Source organism: Nerophis lumbriciformis, linkage group LG37, assembly GCF_033978685.3.
Source record: "Nerophis lumbriciformis linkage group LG37, RoL_Nlum_v2.1, whole genome shotgun sequence".
NCBI classification, from domain to species: Eukaryota; Metazoa; Chordata; class Actinopteri; order Syngnathiformes; family Syngnathidae; genus Nerophis; species Nerophis lumbriciformis.
The window spans coordinates 148529-160644 of record NC_084584.2 but is presented as its reverse complement, the minus strand read 5'-3'; the positions used below and the strand labels follow the sequence as shown (position 1 = coordinate 160644).

Genomic DNA, 12116 nt, shown 5'->3' with positions numbered 1-12116 from the left:
TCTAAGTCCACCGTCCTCCATTGTGTTTCCACAGAGCAGCTACCTGTATCGCCTTATGTCACTCCCTTAAGTCCACCGTCCTCCATTGTGTTTCCACAGAGCAGCTACCTGTATCACCTTACGTCGCTCCTCTAAGTCCAGCGTCCTTCATTGTGTTTCCACAGAGCAGCTACCTGTATCTCCTTACGTCGCTTCTCTAAGTCCACCGTCCTCCATTGTGTTTCCACAGAGCAGCTACCTGTATCGCCTTATGTCACTCCCTTAAGTCCACCGTCCTCCATTGTGTTTCCACAGAGCAGCTACCTGTATCACCTTACGTCGCTCCTCTAAGTCCACCATCCTCCATTGTGTTTCCACAGAGCAGCTACCTGTATCACCTTACGTCGCTCCTCTAAGTCCACCGTCCTCCATTGTGTTTCCACAGAGCAGCTACCTGTATCTCCTTACGTCGCTCCTCTAAGTCCACCGTCCTTCATTGTGTTTCCACAGAGCAGCTACCTGTATCTCCTTACGTCGCTCCTCTAAGTCCAGCGTCCTCCATTGTGTTTCCACAGAGCAGCTACCTGTATCGCCTTACGTCGCTCCTCTAAGTCCACCATCCTCCATTGTGTTTCCACAGAGCAGCTACCTGTATCACCTTACGTCGCTCCTCTAAGTCCACCGTCCTCCATTGTGTTTCCACAGAGCAGCTACCTGTATCGCCTTATGTCACTCCCTTAAGTCCACCGTCCTCCATTGTGTTTCCACAGAGCAGCTACCTGTATCACCTTACGTCGCTCCTCTAAGTCCACCGTCCTCCATTGTGTTTCCACAGAGCAGCTACCTGTATCGCCTTACTTCGCTCCTCTAAGTCCACCATCCTCCATTGTGTTTCCACAGAGTCCATCGCGTGTCCAGCAACAACCGCTTCGTCACAACAGCAGGTTCCCCCAAAACCAAGATCTCGTCAATTTCGTTGAGGCCAGTTAAATAGTTCCAATGTTTAGATTTGGAGAGCAATGCAAAAAGAGGCAACAAGAAAGTTAAGACGAGACAAAGAAGCAAGCAGGAGAGATAAGGGAGAGGGAAGGGGAGCGTCCACCCTCCATGAGTGCCAGAGAGAAATATATATATACTAGAGATGCGCGGATAGGCAAATATTTCATCCGCAACCGCATCAGAAAGTCGTCAACCATCCGCCATCCACCCGATGTAACGTTTGATCAGAACTGCACCCGCCCGCCATCCGCCCGCACCCGCCCGTTATATCTAATATAGACGATGCAAGGCATTAGTGAGGCACCTGCCAACTACTCCGGTTTTCCCGTAATTCGTACGGTTTTCATCAACCTATTCCGGGTTATGGTTGCAGTGATAAAAAATACGGTTTTTCATTAATTAAAAAAAAAAAAAGGGTGAAAACTACGCGAATTGCACCTTGTGCAGACAAGATTTTTCGATCGGACACGGAGGAATTAGCGATGTAAAAGACCACGTTGGGACAAAAAAACACAAGTCTAATGCCGTTGCTAGCGATACAAGTGGAAAACTTTCAATGTTTTTCGTCGCCCAAACAGATTCTTTGGATGTGATAAATGCCGAAGTTTTATTTACGGAGGCAATAATTGAGCATGGACTTCCAATCGCACTGGCTGATCACATGGGACAGTTAAATGTTTGTAATGCAACCTTTAAAAATCATTACGCGGTGATCGCGGTCCCAAAAATAAACTTTTCTTGCATGATAATGTCCAGAAAAATTCGCTTTATATTACTATAGAGTCCTTTTAACGAATGAGTTTGATGGTTTATCACAAACCTTAAATGAAAGAAGTCCTTTGTTCTCCTGCACCATGCATGCGCTTTGGCCTTGCTTCGTGTTTGGTGCGCAATCCTGTCGGCTGTATTTCACAGCACGACATACTGTTAAAAGTGTTTATACTATTTATGCTTTCAAGTCCAAGTTGAAGAAATCTTGTTAAATGTTGACAGCATAACTACCAAAATACAGAAGTATGTCCTTAATATTTTTGCAGTGCTATTTCTGTTGAAAAGTTCAAATGATTACATTAGAGATGTGATGTGCCACTTTTCAAGTGTCTGATGGCTTCAATTCATTTTCATTCATTTTTCATATTTTGAATTCTTTTGAAAGGCTTACAAAAAAACTACATTTGAATTGTAATTCCATGCTATTGACAGGACTATTAATTTTAATGAAGTTAGCTTACCATGTTTACAGTATGATCATTGTGATAGAAATGTGAATTTTAGGCACAGAATATTTTTTACAATTGAACAAGGCAGTAGATTATACAAGCTTGGACAGAAAGTTAATAATGACACCAATTTTTTTTTTAATGGAATTGTTTAGTACTGTTTTACCATTTGTTTACTGTAAAAAGTGTTTATTTTTTCAATTAACAAATTGAAGTCTTGTGAAAGGTTGACAGGATAACTGGCATTAACTGTCAAAATAATTTCAAACTATTGAAGTTAGCTTACAGAATAAACATGTCAATCAACCCATATGATTTTTGCTGTAATATTTTTGTTTTGAAAAGTCACTGTGACTGATAGAAAAGTGATGGTTTTAGCAACATTTTAACCTGTCTGAATGCTAATAATCATTTTGCGTCGGGGGGCGAAGCCCTGAACCCTCCACCAGGACTTTGTCCTGGACCTACCGGGGCCAGCGGCCCTTGGACCCTGGCTACTAGGTTTTTCTGATTTCAAAAGTTGGCAGTTATGGTGAGGTTATAAGGCTTTTGCCTGTTAAAGAAAGGAGACTGATCCAATGCAGTACAGACTTTCGCGTGCCACGCTGTCACGACCCAGACGCACACCAGTGCGCAATCATATGGGAGCCGCGCTGAGCGCACCTCCAAGCGCGTCTCGCTGCCGGCGACGGCCGTGTATGGGCCCGACGCTCCAGCGCCATCCATTTTCAGGGCTAGTTGATTCGGCAGGTGGGTTGTTACACACTCCTTAGCGGGTTCCGACTTCCATGGCCACCGTCCTGCTGTCTATATCAACCAGGGTGAGCCCCACCCCTTTCGTGAGCGCACTACGCGCGGAGTGACCCCTGTTACGCGCCCCCGGCAACAGGGGTGGCGGGCAGGTAAGCTGCGCGGGCGGAGCGCGCGGAGTGACCCCTGTTACGAGCAGGTAAGCTGCTTACCTGCTGCGCGTGACGCCGGCCGCGGCGAAGGCGGAAGAGGCGGGGTGTCGGTGCGGTGGGCGCGGTGGTGACCCTGGACGTGCGTCGGGCCCTTCTCGCGGATCGCCTCAGCTACGGCTCCCGGTGGGGCCCTCTCGGGGGAAGGGGCCTCGGTCCCGGACCCCGGCGAGGCGTCACTTCTCCGCTCCGTAAAAGTGTCCATCTCTTTTCTTTTTTCTTCTTCTGTTGTGGCATATGCTGCAGGTGCCTGCTCGTTTTTCCTATGTGGGTAACAACATTTAACTATGTATATATATTTACCAATTGGTTTAACTGCCACCCGCCTCAATCTATTTCAAATCTAATTTTTTTTTATTTCAATCGCCCGACCCGCGGATAATCCGCGGACTCCGCGGTTGTGCCCGCAAACCGCGCATCTCTAATATATACGGTACACACACACCTCTAATATATACGGTACACACACACACACACACACACACACACACACACACACACACAAATTGTTCAATAATTGTTTTTGTGTGCAAGATTACCAGGATAAAAAATAGAATTTTTGTGAGTAAACTTTTTCTGATAAATCATTAATTTTTAGAATAAAGTAAACATATTTCTGTCCAGCTGAACCTAAAAGTGTGTGCAGCTTTATGATAGAGCAAAGCTCTCCAACTTTCATCACTAGGAGAACTGTTTCAACAACGGGTTAGCTTCTGACTGACAAGTGAGCATCCAATCAGAAGTGAGTATACATTTTTTCATCTTTAAAATGTTATTCCAATGATTGAAATGTAGACAAGTAGAAATGTTTTAATTGCAGATGCGGGTGTGTTGGTTTTTAAACGTACTCTTGTACGGAGTGGCGTGTTGGTCCTCCTGAGGAGATTTTGGGCCAGTTCATACAATGACTTGGTTTTCTTTAGTACATGTAAACATAGTGAGTGTCTCATGTGACTGAGCAAAGATAGACCTCTTCTTCTTGTGTTCCGCAGATCATCTTCTCTCTGAGCAACAGGAGTGGAGCTTCAGGATGGCGCAGGAGGGACCACAGTCCTCTCACTTTAGGGAGGGACAAAAAGCGTTAGAGACACATTACTTTAAAAAGGAAGAGGAGGACCTACTAAACCCCCAATCGAAAGAGGAAGGGGCGGCACCACAGCCACCCCACTTTCAAGAAGAGGAAGAAAAGGCGCCACTGACCCCGCACATTAAAGAGGAAGAGGAGGAACACAGCATCAGTCAGGAGTTCCCAGTGACTGGTGTCCCTGTGAAGAGTGAAGATGAGGAGGTCAAAGGTGAAAGTGAGGAGGAGCCTCCAAGCCGACACATGACAAGAGAAGCTGATGGAGGACCACCAGCAGACAAGTTCTTAGCTCCACTAGCAAGGTCACACTCTCATGACTCTGATGATGGAGACCACTGTGGAGGACCACCAGCAGACAAGTTCTTATCAAGGTCACACTCTGATGATGGAGACCACTGTGGAGGACCACCAGCAGACAAGTTCTTAGCTCCACTATCAAGGTCACACTCTCATGACTCTGATGATGGAGACTCTAAAGATGGTCAGACACACTTTAAATGTTCACACTGTGACAAAACTTTCAAATACCCTAGTCTTCTGAAAAAACACGCAAGAATGCACACTGGAGAGAAACCTTTTTGCTGCTCGGAATGTGGTAAAGCTTTTTCAAGGAAGAATTTGTTGACAGTACACATGACAACGCACTCTGAGGAAAGCCCTTTTTTATGTCCAGTGTGTGGTAAAGTTTTTGTGCAAAGTCACATTTTCAAAGTACACATGCGAATACACACTGGAGAGAAATCCTTTGTGTGTTCAATCTGTGGCAAAGGTTTTGTACAAAGTAACAATTTGACAGTACACATGAGAATACACACCGGAGAGAAACCTTTTACTTGCTCAGTCTGTGGCAGAGAGTTTGTTAAAAGTCAGTGTTTGAAAGTACACATGAGAAGGCATTCTGGGGAAAAGCCATACTCCTGTCCAAGCTGCAACAAACACTTTTGTGAACGATCAAACCTTGTAAGACACATGAGGAGACACACAGGAGAGAAAGTGTTTAGTTGCAGTGCGTGTGAGGAAAGGTTCTCGTATAAGTACCAGCTCAACAAACACCAGTGTGCTGCTGGGGAGAACAGCACAATTTGAAACTGTCAAGACTCTGTTCACTTTGACTCAACACGTGTGACATCATTGTGTGTGGAACACAAACTTGTTGATATGCATATTTTGGATTAGTGCTTTTTGACAAACAATATGACTGAAAAGGTGAGCGTAAACAGTACAAAACATATGTTCATTTGATTCATGATCAATCTTATTTATAAACACTTTTTTCAATAAAGTGTTACATATTTTCATTTGTAGTGGTTAGGGTTAGAGAGAGAGGGTTAGAGTTGAGTGACAGGGTTAGGGGAGGGGGAGTGCACGGTCCATCTACAGCCCATCAAGGTGACGCCAACGCCCCCCCCACCCCGAGGCATCGGGATTGTGGGGTCGGCCAGCGTGTCAGCACATTTTTGAGCGGGCTCCGTGTAGCAGTGCTGACCTCTCTGGTTGGCTCCACGGTGTTGGGCTGAAGTCAGGAGGCTCCATGCATTCAGAACTTTGTAGTCTCGTCCTCCTCGCTCCAGGTGGCCTGCGGGTGGGAGGGGGTTCACAGCCAGTCCTTGCCTGTACCTGGGGCACCTGGAGTCTGACGTTCCACGGCCTCAAGTCATTCACGGGCCTTCTGCATTTTTCTGGCCTTTGTCTGCCGTCTTGCGTCACAGGTGGCTTCTACGTGTCTGCTGGAGCGTTGTGGAATCATCTGGGTCGCAGGTGCCGGACAGGTAGGAGGAGGGAACTCACCGCAGATGTCCGCCTGGGCCTGCAGTCTCAGGGAGTCTAGTCATATATATGTATGTATAAATATATATATATATATATATACATACATACATACAAATATATACACATATATATATATATGTAGCCGAGCTAAATTTTATTCTATTTTATTTTAATTTTGGTCATTTATTCACATCATTTTTTGTGGTGAACTTCCCCAAAAGTGTTTCTCATTGTAAATAGGTTCCACTCTATTATTTTCCATTACATACCTTTTTGTTTCCCTGGGGGGTGATTTGGCCTTGCACCTTTGTGAGCAGCTTCAGTGAGCACTGACGCTCGGAGCTGCTAAGTCACGTTTATGTCTCTCTCCTTTTTTTTTTTTTATAAACTTTTTGGTTGTCGTTCTTAAAAGTGTTTTGTGGGAATGCGCACTGTCTTGTGACTTGTTGGTGGGCATGCGTGTTGAATTCCTGAATTAGTGACAAAAAAAGACTTTTGTATGCTAAATGATGTGTGGATTAGCCTATTGCTAGCGGCAGTTGTTGCGGGGTTTCCTGGTCTCGTAAGTTTACGCAGGGGTCAGGGGCTCTGTTGTGTGTCTGTGTGGACATCTTGTGTGCCGCTCTAGCATTCATATGACTGTGTATTATTTTCTTCTTTATTTTTAGTGGAGAGAGATCGTTTTTGCCGTGGACTGTGTGTGTGACGCCCCGTTGTTTTTGTTTCTATTCAAAAAAGGTATGTATGTTATGAGGTATTTTTGACTTAGTTTATTGTATAAAAAGAGTCGATGTGGGTGGGAAAGATGAGGTGTATTACTGCACATTTTAAGGATCATTTTTCTTAATATATATTGTTATTTGCTGAAGTATATATTTTATATACTGTGTTTTATTTAATTGATTTAATTGAGACTATTTTATGCTTTATTTACCTTTTCATTATTATTATTATTATTACTATTTTAGTTATTATTATTATTATTATTTCCACATTAACAAGACATAATTGAATTGAGTGAGCACTGACGCTCGGAGCTGTGGAGAGAGATCGTTTTTGCCGTGGACTGTGTGTGACGCCCCGTTGTTTTTGTTTCTATTCAAAAAAGGTGAATAAATCCTCCATGATTCAACTCCTGTGTGTGCGCCTCACTACAAGATACACAACGCAGATCAGTGACTGTTACATATACACACACATATATATATATATATATATATATATATATATATATATATATATATACATGCACATATATATACACACCAGTGACGTGCAGTCACTAGAGGCAGGTGAGGCGAGGCCTCACCTGCCATCATGGAAAGAAAAAAAATGTAAAAAGAAGAAAAAAAAAATTAAATTGTTATATCCAGTGATTATACTATAAAGTTATTTTCCATTTAACTTCACCAGTTTTAGATTATTTTTATTCAAAATCGCTGAATTTTCACATTTGCCGTTCAAATACTGAGAAGAGACGGTGCAGTGATCAGCAGCCAGTTGAGGCACGTCACTCAGTGCCTCAACATGGATTGCGGACTCGGCTAACTGCTGGCCTGCTGTGCAGTGAGACCGTATTGCTATATGAATTATATTATACCTTTCCATAGTTTAGTTAGCTGAGGTATATAATGTACAGTGTATTTTGTCAACAACTGTATGTGTGTAAAGTATTTCTTGTGCTGAGCGATCATAAAACGGCTGCAAAAGACGCACTGGCTGAGGCTCCAGTAATCCCGCCTCCTGCACCCCCGCCGTAGGATTGTTATATCAACTAAAGCCCACACTTAAACTTTCCACGTGCAAGATTGAATCTATTTAAAAAAGTTATTTCATAAGAAGCCAAAAAGTGCAAAAACAATAATGTTGGTGTTGGAGGAGTTGTGAATGACTGCAGGGACACAACATTAGGTACACCTGCAGACTGCAGGTGTACCTAATTCACAACTCCTCCAACACGAACATTATTGTTTTTGCACTTTTTGGCTTCTTATTAAATAACTTTTGTAACCTATTTTCATGGGCTTTCCTCTTTGTTAGGGTTAGGGTTAGGGTTGGGGTTAGGGTTGGGGTTGGGTTAGGGTTAGGGTTAGGGTTAGTCTGATTGGTCGAAACTTTTTTTTTATCGGACTCAACAAGAAAATGGCAAACAAGACAATTAGACGCGTAAAGACCTGTTTTATACCACAGGACCAATTAAAACAGACTGAGGCAACCATGGATGCAGCCATGGTTGAGATTTGTAACCCTCCTGAGACGACGGAGGATGCGTACGACGAAGAGACGCCTTCAGTCCCGCCGTGTCGCTTCAGCGGATGCCTCGGCAGACGGGGGATGAAAACCAGCGACGCTACACAGTCTTTGCCAGACAATGATGCGGAGAAGGAGGAAAAGGAGAATTGTTTCGTAAACATAACTCCGCCAACATCCCAGCCACCATCCCCGTCACTCTTGGAGCCCACATTGCACATCGCTGATGAAACCGATGGGGGTCTGTTGTTGTTTTTCGCCAGCACGGTGAAAACGGCCGTGTTTCATCTCCTCAGCCAGGCCATTTGCAGGTTCAGGCAGAACGAGTGCTACGGCTGCTCGGCGAAACATCCGAGCCAGAGACAACATCTATGCCTGGAACCCTACGAACAGGACTTTCTGCTGTACAACTACTCCGAAATCGTCAAGATTCATTCAGGCCATTCAACGCTTGCTGATGCTTCGTCGTATTAAGGCCGAGGATTCAAGGTTTGAAGCCTACGCCGACTCTCTGCTGTCTCAACTGGAATCTGAGAAAGATATCTGGGGGTCCATAGATGACATGTACAACGAGATGGTGACGGATGATGAAACGATTTTGGTACATTTGGATATGGTGACAGAGTGTTGGAAGAATTAAAAAAATAAAGAAAAAAAAGATGGGTAATTATTGGGCAAAACTTGTATACTTTGTCAAGAACCACGCTGTTATTTACCCATTGACGGATGTGATAGAAGCATTTATTCTAAAACGAGACAGACCTCAAAAACTACAAATCATTCTTGACTACGCCCGCTCTCAGCTCGCATGGGAAACTATCAGGAAAGCCGTTGTCTCTCATGCTTTGGACTTTGACATTTTTGAAATCATTTTGGCTGAGCGGTCTAAAGAAAAGTCTTTTCAACCCTCACCTTGTCATGTATTTGTTTTATATGCTCTGTTTGTTGATATGACAATGTATCCACTGCGACGTGACATCCGCGTCAATGTTTTGTTTGAACTACAAAAACTACACAACGCGATTAAATTGACCTACGGTATACCTGTTTTACATCAAACCTTGATTATAGTTTATAGAAAAATGTTTTAGATACACAGGTAAATATGTAGTATGTTTTGATTAGTAATAGTTCATCAAAATCATTGCCATGTCTGATTGTTTTGACACCGAAATATTGATATCTGTGTACAGGTGTTTGCAGAGTTTCATCGTATTACAAATGTGAATCGACGCAACCAGTTCTACTGTGAACTTGAGCGCTACACACCAAAACTGGTTGCACTGTATGGACAGAAGTCCTCAAGGACTGGAAAGGGAGCAGAGGCACTGCAAGAGATGCTGAGAATTGATGACTTGGAGGTAAGTTTATGTTTGCCTTTTTCATGGGGACAATGTTGATCATATGTGTTGTCATTGCAGATTATAGACGCCTTGATAGTAGTCAGTCATAGATGACTGTTTTGAACAGAACTGAAGCATGCACACTGTTATATCAGTGACACGGACTGGCTATGCTGGCATTTTCTCTTGTTTCTCCATCTAGGAAGAATATGACATCAACATGCGACGCACTCTGGTTCTTCGTGGACTTCCAGTGTATCTCCGGGAGGATGACACTGAATTCTACAAAACCTGTAATGTAAGTATGTCTCTGCAGCCAAAGTTATGCTTGGAGATTTGAGGAGATGAGGAGGAGGAGGAAGGACAGGAGAGGAGGGGAGGGGAGGAAGAAGAATGAGAGGAGAGGAGGGGAGGGAAAACAATGACAGGAAAGGAGAGGAGAGGAAACAATGACGGGGAGGAAGAAGGAGCAGAGGAGATGAGGAGGAGGAGGAGGAGGAGAGGGGGACTATGCATACTGTATGTTTTGGCTCTACAAACAAGAATTGTGTGACATCCTTCTGGATTGGTTATAGTTGATTTTCTTGTGTTTTGCAGGGTGAAGATGAGATGGAGACCACTGACACACCACTGGCGTTTCTCTCTGTGGCCCCTGACTCCACTGGTTCCAGCAGCTTCAGCCCGGAGAACATATCCATCGTGATAGAGGATGAAGTTGTTATGAGCGAGCTTCCCAGGTTGGCTGATGCATTTGTGGTGCTGCTTGGTTCAATCTATGCATCACACTTAGATCAGTGCTTCTTAACCCGGGTTCCATCCAACCCTTGGGGTTGGCCTCAGGGGTTCGGCAGAGCCTCCGCCACGGAGGTAAAGACACATCCGACTTATCGTGTAAATAAAAACTTCTCCCTGTCGGCGTATTATGGATACTCCCAAACAATGTTCCCTCTAATTTTCCATCTGATTGATCGATTGAAACGTTTACTAGCAGATTGCAAAGGAGGAGAATACATGATATGAAACAGTACAGTACATATTCCGTACAATTGACCACTAAATGGTAACACCCCAATAAGTTTTTCAACTTGTTTAAGTCGGGGTCCACGTTAATCAATTCATGGTAATGTGTGTGAGGTGTGTTATTTGTTGTGAGTTTATGCACTGTGTTGCTTTTGTTCTTTGAACAAGGTGATGTTCATGCACGCTTCATTTTGTGCACCAGTAAAATAGCAGCACTTTTTCTTGAATTTGAAAAAAAACCCATTTTATTTTTCACTAAAGTGAAACTGGCGGGGCTCGGTCCCTCCAACAAGGTTAAGAACCACTGACTTGGATTCTCCAAAGAAAGTCACTCACACATTCACATTCATCCAGAAAGTCCTGCTGTGTCTGGATGATAACAAAGCACTGAAGCCATGCCTACTCTGCCTGAAAAATGACTTGTTGAAGTTTGAGTAACGAAGCAGCTGAGAAGTGCATGCCTGCACTCATTAACCATGCATAAATGTGCTTCAGATCAGCATCATTATTGCAGCCATGTTGTTCTACTGTTAACCTGTCTGATTTCCATAGACATGTCTGTTCAAATGTTGAAAGCACTTTTGCGTATGCCCAGTGGGCTTTTTATAACTTTAGAATGAGAGGTAAATATTTTGTTCATTTTATTGTACTGCCTCCTTGACCTCACTGAGCTGAGTCAGCCCTCAGTTGTAATGATGATTCAGTTATTTATTTATATTGTTCGGTTTTATTTGGAATGTTTTTTTTATTTTCCTCATTTGCACAAATTTAGATGTCTGCGCTGCTGCTTTCATAAGTTTTTTTCTCTTCCTTGAGAAAATACAGTGCAGAGAAAGGGAAGTTTGTTCATCCCCAATCATTCAAAATAGGCTGCTAAAATATATTTGTAAAAAAAAAAAGTTTGACTCCAGGTGTTGCACTTGAATGTTATTCGACATTTCACAGTTTTACTAAGTCTGTTCTGGGAAAATAAAAAACTTCAAATGTAACAGTTGTTATTGCCTTTTTAAAAGGTACGTTTTAAGGTGCTGTTTTATACCCTAATACATTGTTGACATTTTGACAGTAACACTTTAGTCAAGAACCTTTTATTGCAAGGATGAGGTTTCTCTTGCACATGACTATAGTTCTACAGTTACATGTACACAACAATCTGCACAACTGAATTTGCACACTTTTGGCATGTCTTTGGGGGACAGAACCTCTCAGAAAACACAGCTCTCTAAAAACAGGGCATCTTGCACATTAGAATCAGAATCAGAATCAGCTTTATTGTCATTACGCAAGGTAACGAGATTGAGGCCATTCCATACAGTGCGATGTGTGCATGCTAGAAAAACAATGTGCAAATATATAAAAATTTAAAAAATGTAGAAGTGCAATGAATATGGTGTGAAATGAATATATACATGAAAAAACAGAACAAAAACAGGGTGGTTGGTGGAATGGGTTATTGCACCGAAGAGAAGGCAGTTATGAGGGACAATGGGGC

General features: G+C 43.1%; 2 protein-coding genes across 3 annotated transcripts in view; both read left to right on the top strand.

Annotated features, from left to right (window-relative positions):
* The window catches only part of LOC133577538 (uncharacterized), a 162157-nt gene extending 155730 nt beyond the window's left edge, over positions 1-6427 (top strand). The window contains exons 2-3 of one of the 2 annotated variants that reach the window (XM_061931474.2): positions 3843-3899; positions 4150-6427. In XM_061931474.2, the coding sequence (XP_061787458.2) occupies positions 4188-5327 (1140 nt within the window). In that variant the 5' untranslated portion in view covers positions 3843-3899; positions 4150-4187 and the 3' untranslated portion in view covers positions 5328-6427. The remainder of the gene's footprint in view (positions 1-3842; positions 3900-4149) is intronic. The other variant, XM_061931473.2, reaches the window with a different exon arrangement.
* Positions 6428-8228: 1801 nt separating this feature from the next.
* On the top strand, positions 8229-11584 carry LOC140677585 (uncharacterized). The gene is made up of 5 exons (XM_072912535.1): positions 8229-8684; positions 8737-8862; positions 9455-9622; positions 9807-9902; positions 10202-11584. The coding sequence occupies exons 1-5, from the start codon at positions 8229-8231 to the stop codon at positions 10622-10624; spliced, it is 1269 nt and encodes a 422-aa protein (XP_072768636.1). The 3' UTR covers positions 10625-11584.
* Positions 11585-12116: the final 532 nt, after the last annotated feature.

What these genes read in the sequence shown, in the direction of transcription:
- LOC140677585 (XM_072912535.1), top strand. Translation starts at nt 8,229, where the DNA reads ATGGATGCAGCCATGGTTGAGATTTGTAACCCTCCTGAGACGACGGAG. An exon ending in TGAGAATTGATGACTTGGAG is followed by an intron (nt 9,623 to 9,806) that starts GTAAGTTTATGT and finishes TTCTCCATCTAG; the next exon opens with GAAGAATATGACATCAACAT. An exon ending in AATTCTACAAAACCTGTAAT is followed by an intron (nt 9,903 to 10,201) that starts GTAAGTATGTCT and finishes TGTGTTTTGCAG; the next exon opens with GGTGAAGATGAGATGGAGAC.